Consider the following 13715-nt stretch of genomic DNA (forward strand, 5'->3'; position numbering starts at 1 on the left):
ATTGGAATTGAAGCATTATTATGAACAAAAAAGATATTGAACCAATCAAATTACCAGTAACCACATCGTCAGTCAGATCCAAATGCTAATAGGTTGGAGAACACTAATGTCGGTTCACAAGTCAGACAAACACCAAGGATATTTGGTGGTTTCATAGCCAAAATTATTTCTTTATTCTCGTCCTAGCTTAAAAATGCAACCCTTACTCCTTATAGTCCTTCTTTGTAGCTCTTTTGGCTGACTAATATGAAATTAGCTTCTCCATAGTGTCTCTGGTCAAAAGAGCTCTCTAAAGAAGATGTATGACATGTCGCTGTCCCCTGACCTCTTTGTATTGAGCATTAAGGCAAAACTAACGAGGCAGGAAAGTCAGCGTTCATTAGCACTGCATGGCGAGCCCAGTAGTCACCGTCCTGCGAAGATATCACAGCACAAAAACTATTCAATTAGCTTCAAATCTCCCATAATGATTTTACCCATATCGAATTAACACTTATGGATCCCACTCCCCACACTTCCTACATCTAAACCTTCATTGACTGTGACCAACCACCCAATCCGCACACATACACACACACACTTCTTCATACAAAGAAACCACCCGACCTCTACTACTGACGTCTTTTAATCTGAATTTAAATGACTTCATTTAGTTTGTTTTTTAAACAATCCACCAAAGGCCAAAAGAGAAGCGATGCAGAGCTACAGCGGTTTCCGTTTACAGAGACAAGGGAAAAGAAAGACTTTGCAACTTAATCTTAAGATCTTAATGCGTGAAATGATAAAAGGTTTTTTTTCTTCTCCCGCTGTTCTCGCTATCCTAAACAAGGAAGCGCCACAAAGTCAAAGCAGTGTTAATGATTCTTTGAAAGTAATTTCGGTTCATTTCCAATCGCCAGAAGAGCAAGAGACTGAGACAAGAGAAAGAGGGACAGATCTAAAAATAGGTAGGAAATCAGAGAAAGAAACAGACAGAGTGCGCAAATAAGAAAAGTGTAGAAAAAAAAAGTTTCAGGGGGTTTAGAGAGTAAAAAACTGCTAATTAGCGAGAGGAGCAAGACAGACGCAGAAGAGAAGACTGACAAAAAAAGTCAGAGGCTTTTATCGCAGTTGTCTGACAGACTCTGGCACTTAAATAGCAAAAGGATGAAATTTTGATACGGCCTCAAACTATGCAAGTCACAAAATACAAGAGGTGTGTTTTTGCGCCTTCATCTGCACACATCACATAGATACAAACACTGACGCACAGGCTCTGATGAGCCAAACTCACCCAGAGCGGCTGGTGCGAAGAGGCTGGCGAGGACAAGCAAGCGTGCGGTCCACATGGCCTCCTCCTCTTACCGCCCCGCTGCTGAAGGTCCCAATTGAGGTCAGTCTTTTGCTGGCGAATGCCCGAATCGGGTGCTTCCTTTATGGCACGGTTCCCTCCACCGCGCCACTCTTCCCACAAGACCACAAGTACAGTTGCTGTTGCAGATGCTGTCGAAAATCTGTGAGAAAAAAAAACACAAAAAAAACATACGTGTTAGCTGCACAGAAGTTTTAGGTAAATGAGTTCTTCGTTCATTTACAGGAACAATGGGCGTCTTTTCCAGTAAAGAAACACAACAGATGGATGCACCACAGCTTTATCATCCTCATGCATGGTCCTTATGGCATCGTGGGTTTCAAGTTGTCATCAAGTGACTGGGTGCAAGTTGCTCAATCTCCAGTCATCTGAACTCATACCGGGTGCGATCAACCAAACACTAAGGCGGTGCGAACCACTGAATGTATTTTGGGATTTTCTGTGGTTGTTTGCTCATCAATGTGTTAACTCCCCCACCTTACCAACAAATCACTCCCACAGAGCGACAAGGAGAGAGCAGTGAAGCACACACTGCTTTGGGATTTTGAGAACTATGCATGTGTGTGGTGCATAACTCGTGTACGTCCTTGCACGCGCATATGTGCTCCAGACCTTGTGTGTGTTCCTGCAAGACCTGATGGTAACTGACATAAGAATCTCTGCGGTGTTTTCCCCTTTCCTGCGGGCATGTGCCATAATTTCACAGTTTGAGTCTTTGCACCTGTGTACGTACCCGCACGGGCTAAGAAACGACTACTGTGCTCACAGGCTTCGCTCCAAAATTCATGTCAACAAAATGGCTAAACAGCTACGCTCTGAAGGGCTGAACGAGCCGCAGCTACCCTTGACCTCCTTTAAAGCTCATGGGAGAGCCGTCAGCGGTGCACGCCTGACACTGGATGAAGTCATCGTTGAGATAAAATTAATTGCAGACATCGTATGTGATTTAGTAGTGTTGGCTTGTGACTGCTGAAAGATTTACACTTTTGAATGTGTCGATATAAGGCACTATGTAATTTTTTCAAGACAAAATACAAACTCAGAATTTTACAACATTAATGAGGTGATAAGAATGGTGCTAGAAGCTAGAATGGTGGCAGGGTCCGCCAAATATAAACAAAGTAAAACAGGATGAAACTGTGTTGTCCTTTAAGGTCAGTTTGTTTATTTATTTAGTCATCAAAACAAAGAGAGTTTATTTGTTTGTTTATTTTAGCATAAAAGTGATTAAAATTTATTCCCAAAAAACTACATAGTGCCCCTTTAAAAAAAAAAAATAGCGTGCAGAAGTTTGCAACTCCACATCCCGTAAGTGAAGGATGACTCAAACAGAAAAACACCGTCAGATGAGGAGAATTTTTTCTCCATCTATATTCTGATGAGATTATCCCCATCAAACCCGTATCATGATATTAAGGTTAAGTCTGCTTTAATGATTAGGCAATCCAAACCCCTCTATTATCCACTATCAACCATGATCTGCAGCAGAAATATAATCTCTGCAAAATGATACAAGCCAAAGAGCGCACACACAACGCTTATCCTTGCACATTAGGCATTCCGCACTGAGTTTAATATTGCAGGCAGTTAATTCCATTGTGGGATGCCAGAAAATCTGGTTACAAAAGGTCAAAACGTTAGCACTGCATCAAAGGACAAGCCACTGGGGGAAGCTGACTGACATCAAGATCTCAAATTATACCAACACTACATGTTAAATACACCTCCATCCTTTTTATCAGCCATTCCAGCATATGAAGTTATGCGCACTGAATTCTTTGGTGGCAGCGGCATTTCCCCCATCTCGAAAACTCTCGCGCTCTTAATCCCCCGTTTCAAAAAAAAAAAAATCCTACATTAGAGTAATCAGATTTTTCTTCTCTTTTGAGCAGATATTAATGGGTTTAAGAGAAGGGCAGCAAGCCTATCATGAGACTCTGCATAAACAGACCATTTGGGCAATATTAGGAGGTTAAGGTCGGGGTGCTCATCAGTAAAGTCTTGGCAGGAGGCCATGAGCGAACAAAACTAGAGCCTTAAAACCTTGTCTGAACCACATATGATATATTGTTGACTTCATTCCTTGTATATATATTTATACATATGGTGACAGGACTTTAAAGACATTAAAATAGCAGTGTACGGGAGTGTATTTGATCAAAGAAATATCCTTGTGTGTAAACAGCACTTTTAATAAAACACTCTGACAGCTGCAGGAGAGCTGAATTAAATACATTATGACGTCAAATAAGATACTTTGACTCCTTTGACAAAAAATATATATCATTCCAGGAGTAATCACATTCAAACACATTGTCTAAGAGGCAAATTGGACCTGAAGTTTATATTGTAGGACAAGTTTGAAATAAGTGGCAGACAAACGGACTGAAAAGGAGGCACAACAACATGTTGAAATATATATATATCAAACAAGACATTCTATCATCCATTCATGGAAGGATTGTTGGCATATGGGTTTTGTTTTGCAAGTTGGCACCCCTACTGTCACAAAAAAAAAAAAAAAATGAGAGAGATCAGGAAGTAGCGGGAGATGATGGAGGCTGTGAAGACAATGAGAATATATAGTCGGCAAGTAATGTGTATGTGTGAGAGTGAGACTCCAATGCGCCATATCTCACAGCGCAACCGTTAAAGCAGAAACTACTTGCACAGGTGTTACTTAGAAATTATCACATAAAAAGAAAAACACTTCGCTATCACAGTTGTTAATTTGCTCTCACAAAAAAACACACACACACAAAAAAAAAAAAACGTGTGGGCTTAGGTACAGGGACCACAAAAAAGAACAGAAAATACATATTTATAAAGGGGCTTGGACCCTGTTCAATGCTAAAAAAAAAAAAAAAAAAAGAGGAAGTTAAAAAAGAAAAAAAAGACAGAGCAGTAGTCCGGCATTGCCAACTCGTCTTGTATTCCAGAAGGAGCCTTATGATACATTATGGTGCTGACGTTTCAAGGGTACTTGTTCTGAGGGGGATTTAGTATAACTCCCTTAGATAAGCTGGCCAACATTTAGCGGGCCCAGCGGCAGCGACCGCGGCTTCTGTTCTCAGCCACATCAAGGAGACTTCTTCATTACTGCCTCGCGGTTTCCTGCAACCTTTTTTCTAATCAGTGATGATGTTGTTTTTTTTGTTATTTTAGCAATCCTGCGCGTGCCAACGGGGCCCAGATGAAACCTGACAGATTTAATTAATTGACTTTTCTATCTAGTTAAAGCAAAACGGAGCTGGGTGATATAGAAGGTAACGGCAGTAGTTAAACACGGGGAGGGGGGAATATGTTGTCTCGCAGCAATCATGTGACTCGGAGAAAAAGACAAATGGGAGGCAAAGAGCGTTGAGGGAAATGGAACCTATTAGCTCGATCCAAAATTAAGTCTGCATTCAAAGAGCTTTTGAGTAATAGAGACTAAAAAATGCCAAATATATAGGATTTTTTTTCATACATGTGCTACAAGTACAAATATAAATTCATTATTCACGTGTGGCGATGCTGGAGATGACAAAAACACCTTTCTGGAGAGGTGTTGAAGATGCCTACATTAAAATGAAAAGAAGATGTTTGGCTCCGCTGATTTACTACTAAACACCTCCCGCTACAGTATGTTGACACTGATAACGCTCCTGTGCTCCTCGGATTGGGTGAGAGTCAAACGTGTTATGTTGCAATTAGGTACGATGTGTGACTGCGCTATGTCAATGACACAACACCTGAAATAAAAACCTCTGGAGGGCCAAGCTGGAAACCTAAATACATTCTACCTGAAAAACATAATATACATGGCCTTTTTTGCACTGCCTGTCACGGCTACAGTGTAATTTCTCTCATGGAAAATTGTTGGAGGCCATTTTATATATTTTATATCAGCCTGGCCAGCCTGTAAATAGGCTTCCTTTCCTTTCTTTCTTTCTTTCTACCGAGTGCTCAACTGAGAGTTTGTCAGGAGTGAAATACAGTACGCCATTTATTTTACATGCTTTTTACATATACTTTTCATACTTAAATAAACAACTAGTAGTTTACATATGAGTCACTGTCTCCCCACTGTGATTGCTGAGCAGCATCGCTGAGCCCTGATCCATTCTGAAAAGATATGAAGATGTTTTAGAAGAACGAGGGGTCATTAAAAAAAATTCCTGATATATCAACTGTAGTGCGTGAAATCCTAATAATTCAATTTGCTGGCTCCAGCTTGTTAAATGTAAGGATTTGCTGCTGTTCTTTGTCACTTATGATAGCAAATGAAGAGGCTTTAGGTTTTGGACTGTTGGCTGGACAAATGAGTCAAGTTGTGATGAGCAGTTTTCACAGTTTTTTGACGTTTTATGGACTAAAAGGTTAATCGATAATGAAAACAATCATAGTTGCAGCCCTACCATAAGCAGTCCTGCTTATTGATTTGCCACAATACAACCACATTTATTAAACAGGTAGACAACCAAAAAAAAACGGCCTAGTTTCTACTGCCTCACTCTGTATTTAATTATATTGCCCGATCATACCTGCAGTTTTCAATATTACACTTTTCTGACCAACAGTCCAAAATCCACAATTCTTTGTTTTACAAAAACACCACACAAAGACTAGCAGCAAACACTGACAGCTGGGGAGCAGGAACAAGGGAAGGTTTGGCATTTTCACTTAAAAAGTCACTGAATCAATTAACTGATTAGCAAAGATCTTGCTGAAGAAAGTCAATTGTACTCCAGCTTCTGCTTTACTGATATGATTTTAATGAAGAGGATTTCATTCCAAGCCTGTGTGCGTCTCTAATGGTCACTGAAATATATCTGAACATGTCTGAACATGTTTTTAATCAGCGCTCATCTTCTCATATAATGTCTGCTCTGACTATACATTTTCATATCAAGTCTTTTTAATGACGGCGATGGATTTCCTCACATGCAGCACTCTCATTCCTGTTCCCCTAATGTAAACAGTGAGATAGTCATCACACTGATGCACAGCTCCACCTCGGGGCATTTTCTCCATCTGTCACTTCCTGACCTGAGGAAACCAAAGATGATTTTCATTAATCCAGACGCGTTCCATACAATGCTTGTGAAACTAAGTGAAACTTGATCCTCTGTGTTATCTGATGGGGGCACAGTAAGTATGATGTTACTAGTCACGCCTGCTTTAAGCCGTCCCACGTAACACTATGCAATGAAGTGGGATCCTGTTTCCGGGTTAAGTACCATGTCTCAGATTTTCAACTGTTTCATGTCCAGATGCTTATCGCAGCAGCGGGGAGGACTTGGTAATTTTTATGAGACAGACAGTGTGTTCATGTAAATGAAGTGTCTCGTATAAAATGAATATTAATCAAGCACACTGTCTGCACACAGCTTGATTGACGAGCACTCACTCGGAAATCTTAGGAGATGAGCAGAGATGATTAAAAAAGCGAGATGATCCTTCCCTCCTAGGAGGTGAAGATTATTTTTTTCCGCATGGTCGAGCTTCCGAACCCTAAAATTGAGCGGTCAATTTTATAACGCTAAACAGCAGAAATGTGAAAATCATGCTTTTCTAATGCGAGTTGAAAGGTGTGAAAACCTGAAGGTAAATGGAGAGTGCTGCTCTTTAAAGGCACTGTGCGCATCCCTGGAGCTTGACAACGTGAGCTGCAAGGCATTCACTCATACAATTGGTTTTCCACGAGGGACCCCAACACAGCTAGCCAGTGACAGGCAGATAATAGCGCTAACTTTAGCCACCACAGTCTCTGAATGGCCCTATATGATAGGCTTGTTGAGTGTGACTGATGGCTTGGGTTAAATAATGGGACCATCCCTCCTCCCTTCCATGCGCGCAAAGGCACTGCAACACCTCGTGAGACACAAAACACTTCCCTAATGCAAGACAATACAAACACAATCCATTAGAGGAAATTACTGGCACAAACAATAAAAAACGACTTAGCTGCAGACAATTGTTACCATTACAAATATTTAACAGTACACAACCATACCATAGGAATGGGTTACATTCCCACAAGAGAGAAAAATAAAGGCAGAAAGTCCTGAGTGGACGTACAGCTGGGTGAATAAATGCAGATAGATGCGTCGTTTTAAAGCCTTGAGACAGTTCTCCATTATAATGCAAAGCTCAGACACTATCCATTTTCCATGTCCTCCTTCTCTCTATCCTCCCTCTCTCTTTCTCTCTCAGCATATCTTGCCTAATGCAGCACAAATGGGTCCCAGACAAAGGACGAAGGAGAGGAAGAGACGGGGTAAATAGGGAGGACAGGAAAGAGAGAGGGATGGACTCTCAAGAATTGGGAAGGGGGGGACGGGGACGAAAGAGATTGAGGGATGGTAGATAAGAGAGTAGGAGGACAGAAAGAGAGAAAAGGAAAATCAGTGAGATGAATACAAAAGACGGATGAAATGGATGCATAGACAGAGATGAAGATGTAGAGTAGAAGGGATATCAGCTGATATTTGAAGGTCACGAATTGCAGCGCGAGTGAATCCAACGTACAGCCTTCACATCAGCTGCTGTTGCTATAGCGGCTCAGGTGGGCAGGTTACCATGACAACCTTACCTGTTGGCCATTAATCACCTACCTCGGAGTGATTGGAACGCTGTGCCCACAAACACTGCAAGTCACTCCGCGGCCAGGCTTGATTTTGGCGGCACATCACATGACTGCAGGGGACTAAACAGCATTGTGCATGTTGCAGAAGTACTCACGGTTCTCACTGCCATATGACAAAGACAGAGTTATGAGATATACATTAAAAACACTGTGACCTCAAAGGTAAATCCAGCGATCTGTATGGATTTCCTTTTTAGACAGCTGTATCGATATATAACCAATGTATTATGCTGACAAGAGCAATTTTTAACAATACAAGCTGACAGTATTGGCAGGGTTATAGGTATGATGGATACGTGATGAAAAAAGCATGACCTCATCTATAGTGCTCCAGCCTCAGCACAGTCCTGCAACTTTGGACCAGACCAGTACCATGGATTGCCATGAAATGAGGTCCTCTCATTCACAAAGTCAACTGACTTTAGTGAAGGCCTGGTAGTTCGTTTTTTGGTGAAATAGCTCCACAATTATTGGGTTGATTGTCGTGATTTGATCAATGGTGGCTACAGGATGATTCCTCACAGTGTGTGATAATGTGATCCCATTGCTTTTTATTGTACCCACACAGCAAAGTGTAATGGTACACCAAAAATATCCTTGTGACTTTTCCACCAGAGCCACCACGAGGGTCACTGGAATATTTGGAATTTGGTACATACATTTAGGGCTACAACTAATGACAATTTTCATCATCAATTAATCTGATGATTATTTTAACATTTATTTTATTAATTGAAAAACATGTTCAAAACAAATGATCATCAAAATTTCCCCAACGCCCAAAGTGTCTTAAGAAGCTAAAATCAGAAAATATTTGACATTTTTGCTGTAACAATAAATTAAACAATTGATTGATTATCAAAATAGTATGCTATCATGCAGTATCATTGCTGTAGACTGTGAAAGAACTCTGTTGAGGCTATAAATATATCTGATTGAAATGATAATTGCTTTCAGTGATTGGCTAACAATTATATGGCCGTACATCTAGTGCAAGCCTATTTACCAGTTTCAAAATGGACGACATATGGCCAAAGGACAGTTGCAAACCACATGAAGCGCTGTAAACATGAGCTCTACAGCATACAAAGAAACACAATACAGGCCGCACCCTTTCACACGTGAAACAAAGCCGAACCGAGCCATTTTTCTAATTACTGCTATCATTTTTCAGCACAGCCTGTCCCTAACTGAGCCACGTATGGAGGGCATCTGCTCGGAAAAAACACCTCCATTTACTTTCTTTTTATTTGTATTTGACTCTTTCAGGTCTCAATTTCCCTCAAGTTTGTATTCCCACTAACTGTATTTGCATAATTTTCCAATAGACACTTCCCAATGCCCTGCCAGATTTGAGAAGGGAGGGAGAAAAAAAAAAATCTCACACACACACACACACACACACACAGAGAGAGAGAGAGACGCAAACAACAACAGCAATTTCAGCTCAGACTCTGAATCAGAGGTACAGCAAATTCCAATGTCAATAACACTGATCCCAATGGCGCATGCATTTCAATATCATTATCTGATGCTGAGCCAAGTGCACAGAATATAATGAAATCTTAAAACATGAATTGCATAGCACCCCTGGCTAGCCTAATGTGCAATACATTATGTATCATGCAGCATGCACTTTCGACAGAGTTGATTACAATGTTAATTCCGCCTTCCATCTGGTCCTGCATATCTGTGCTCGTGTTTTTGACCACAAATTGCTACGGTGTGTTGAGGTGGCATAATGATTGCAGAGTGAGTGTTACCGATGGCAAGAATATGTTGTAAATGGTCTGGAAATGAGAGGTACGACTGTGTCACAAGGAACCACAATGGTCACGACCAGAGGGAATTCAAATGGCTTCCACCTGGACTCCGCTCACAGCTCAATTACAGGGAGAGGAGGGGGGGTATTCAGTGGTTTGAACAGAAGGCAGGTGTGTGTACATTTGCTTATGTATCAATCAATGTCTGGTATATGTTCAATTCATACATATAAAATAATAGCTGAAGGGAAGTGGTGCACATTAGCAAAGCCATTGACCAAGAAAAAGCAGGCAGGGAAGTCAAAAGCTGAGAGAACTGCAGAGGCAATTTAGATAATTCAGGAAGCTACCTCATTTATTGGGTAGCATACTCACGCAACAAGCTAATACTTCTGCTGAACAGTAGCCACTGTGACAAATGACAATACAATTACAGGATAATATTAAATGTGAACAGGTAAAGCACGTGCAGAGAATAGCCTATTATCCTGCAATTTCTATCTTAAGGCTGCTTTCACTAGCAAGCTAACATGAGCCACCGAAAGCCACTGCTCATACCAGAACAAATAAGGTTGTAGCAGCAAAACCCTTCCATACGTTGAATTGAGATCAATTTAGTTAATGAGAAATTATATGTAATTTTTCTTTTGTTATAAATAATCTTCCTTTAAGTTTCAGAAAATTTAGATTTTTTGATCTCAGGGAGATAATACAAAAACATACTCCCTCTAAGGAACATGGTGACAATTTGATTTGTGAACAAGTGGGAAGAAGATTCACCGCTTCACTGCCAACACTTGAAGGGTCCTTTTATTGAGGCTTAACTGCTGACATTTCATCCAAAACGTCTTTTGCTGCATGTTATTGTGTGAGATGTCCTGGTCCGAGCAACCGTTCCAAATGTGCAAACATCAATATGAAAGTGCGAACAAATAATCAATGCTGCAATATATTGTGTTTTGTTGCAAGCCATTATTGATTCAATGGCGCCGATACTGAATTACATTCTTTTGTGATCTTTTCTTTGTCCTGCTTTTTACCTCTGGTGTCTCTGAAACTGAAAGCAGGTCAATATGAGAATTAATAAATACAATGCATGAATTATTCTGGCTTATTAGAAATTACTGTCATGGTCCATCCCTGTAGCTGCAGCATCTTTATTTCAAACATGATGTATCATTAATGAATCAAGTCTTGTACTGTGGGGTAACATTTACTCCCAACCCAAACCCTGCCAGCAAGACCTTTACATTTAAAAATAATACCAGTGTTCTGCAACTCTGCAAAAGATTGGTCTACATTCACCAACTTTTTTCTCTGCTGCTTTGACCTGGATGAGAGTAAATCAGCCCTGCCGGAAAAAAACACCTTAAATAACCTTTAAATGTACTCCATCTCTATGAAACAGTCAGAGAACGGGAAGAAAAGGATGAAAAATGCAGAGAAAAAACAGAGTAAACACTCTTGACTTGGTCTTTGTGGTCACCAATAGTCCATTTCCTTGTTGAATCACATGCTCCCATTCAACCACTGTTTAAAGGTAAGTAATCACCCAAAACATAGTTGACACAGAGGTCAAGGGTCATCGCGGTGAATTGCTTGAGTTGTCGAGCAGCTTTTTAGAGAAGGCTGGCTGAAATGTGAGAGAGCTTCTTTTGTCAAGACCCCGGTGACCTGGCTTTAGAGTGATCGATTTGCGGGCAAGAATAAACTTGTAAAAGCCTGGTCAAACACTCGAGGACTAGCTTTTTAACTGAAAAGTATAAGAAGAATGTTGCTAATACTAGAAGGTATTCAGAGCAATAAAAGTTAAATTATCTTTATTCTAAACTGTTTATCTTGGTGGTTTATACAGACTGCACGGTCTGCCCACGCAGACCGCTGTGAAAAGAAACAACCTGCAACGGCTGCCAGCCCGGCCAAGATCCCATGAACCATTTCCGAATCATTATTGTTCAGGTCATCCCGAGGAGCCCTCCTGGTTGCCAACACTTCTCCCCCCTGTCTTCCTCGAGTCTAACTTATCACAAAATGCTCAGAGATAATGATCTATAATTAGGTATTTTGTTTTTTCGCAGCCACAGGGAAGAGGTGCCTGCCCAGTTAAGTATGGAAGAAGTATATACAGCTCGCGGGCTGTGGGGTACCTCGGTTCTCACTCAGACTTGGATAGAATGGAGTTTGATGAAAGTCTGATTGGTCTGGGCAAACATCCTCATGGGGTATGTCTCTGGACAAAGGGAGCAATACTCTCCTCTCTTGTCGAGGCAAATGCTCTCAGGTCTGACAAATGGCTGGTCTCGAGGTGCCTGCTCTTACCACGAGTTCTAAAACTTGATGAGATAGCTGGGGCCCCCGGGGTTATATCAACCTCAATCTAAATGTCTACTGAATTTCAAGTAAGCTTCTTCTTCTCCTTCTCAATGTACTTTTTCCCCCCTGCAGCTCTCTACCAACATTATATGTGCTGTAAGGAAAAGTGAGACATGAGATTTGCAGACGTATTGCATAAACCATGACTCCAACTAATGTAGCATTTGTGTAATAGACTCAGCAGCATGGACTCTCATGCTGAGCTGTCTGCAAAAAAAAAAAAAGAAAAAAAGAAGCTATTTAGGATGTACTGGTTTAATTTCACTAGATGCTGAGTCTAATTAAGTCATTAAAGACTTAGTTTGAAGAACAAATCTGCAAACACAAGGGATTTAACGAAGTGGATTGGGGACCACAAAGAGAGAATCGCATTGACACCATGTTGATGCTATCAGTGTTCGTTCTATCCGCGGGAGGCGACTTAGTTAGATGTTTTACATGTCAAATCAAAATGAGAACGAGGAGAAGATGTAGTACGAAGGGGGGAGGGGGGAGGAGAGGACACTGTGTGACCTGTGTGTGCCTTTGTGTTTTTATGCATTCAGACACACTTTGGGGAGTGGCATGAAAACCCACACACAAACACACACACAATTCAATGACCTTGCCCTGTGTTCTCTTGGCTGAGCGGCAGAATGTGTTTGGGTTGGACTCAGCAGGCAACCTTTCTAAATCTAAAAGCGGAGGTCTCCCGGGGTGAGGAAGCCACATAACAGTCGGGGATAGTTAGCGAATGTCAAAGTACAGGAACAGACTGTGAAAAAGGGCTATTACAGCGCTGTGATTGGAGCTTACACACATGTACACCCGCAGACACACATTGGATTGTAACAGGCAGCGACACTGGACAGTTTGTCACAGAAACAGACTGCAGTCCAAGAATTAAAAATGCACAATATGGATTCAAATAAAGGGTTTGGATAGATGGACCTGGAAGGCCTGACAATTGTGGTATGATTGGACTGGAAAGCATAATAATAGGGTTTGCACCCAGATCCTCTGTAGAAAATGTAATAGTGTGTGTTTGTTGGCAGCTGGGATAGTGTGTTGAAGACGCAGCAAGTGCACACACACACACTGTCTTATTCTACGACCAATACTACGCAGCTGCTGTGGTTTTCTCGGTATCTCTACAACACACTTTAATTGACATAGCGTAGAATCATCACGGCTTGTGATCCAGGTCCAAGTCCTAATTGTACTCTGGTGTAATGTTATTCGTCCACTTACGCCACAGCCACAAACACCATTCTGCGCCCTCCACAGAGCGGATGAAGGCAAGGAAGTCAGTAATTGCTTTTGACTTTCCAGAGTACCGCACCCCAAATAAGTGGAAATTTCGCAGACCCACTTGAAGCAAAGTCTTTTTAATGAGATTGCCTCCTGTTTATGCAGACGGGATAACAGAAGACTCTCGGTTGATGGCATTGGCCTTTCCCGAATCAATATCAAGCGCATCAATGCTGGGAGGTCTCTGGGCGCAACCTGTATTTAATTTGGCCAAAAAGATGGGCCCATGAGGTTCCTAAAGAGAAGTCGTCCAGCTGTTTTTTTTGTGCCAAAGTCTTTTTTTTTTTTAACCCAATTAACAATCTTT

The 13715-nt window shown here is 41.2% G+C and overlaps 1 protein-coding gene across 1 annotated transcript in view; it reads right to left on the reverse strand.

The window, feature by feature from the left end:
- LOC141003409 (adhesion G protein-coupled receptor L3-like) overlaps positions 1-13715 on the reverse strand; it is a 207784-nt gene that overhangs the window by 150208 nt on the left and 43861 nt on the right. Inside the window, exon 3 of the mRNA XM_073474740.1 lies at positions 1274-1493. Coding sequence (XP_073330841.1) covers positions 1274-1328 — 55 coding nt within the window. The 5' untranslated portion in view covers positions 1329-1493. The remainder of the gene's footprint in view (positions 1-1273; positions 1494-13715) is intronic.

The sequence above is a fragment of the Pagrus major genome, chromosome 10 (genome assembly GCF_040436345.1).
Source record: "Pagrus major chromosome 10, Pma_NU_1.0".
Classification (NCBI taxonomy): Eukaryota; Metazoa; Chordata; class Actinopteri; order Spariformes; family Sparidae; genus Pagrus; species Pagrus major.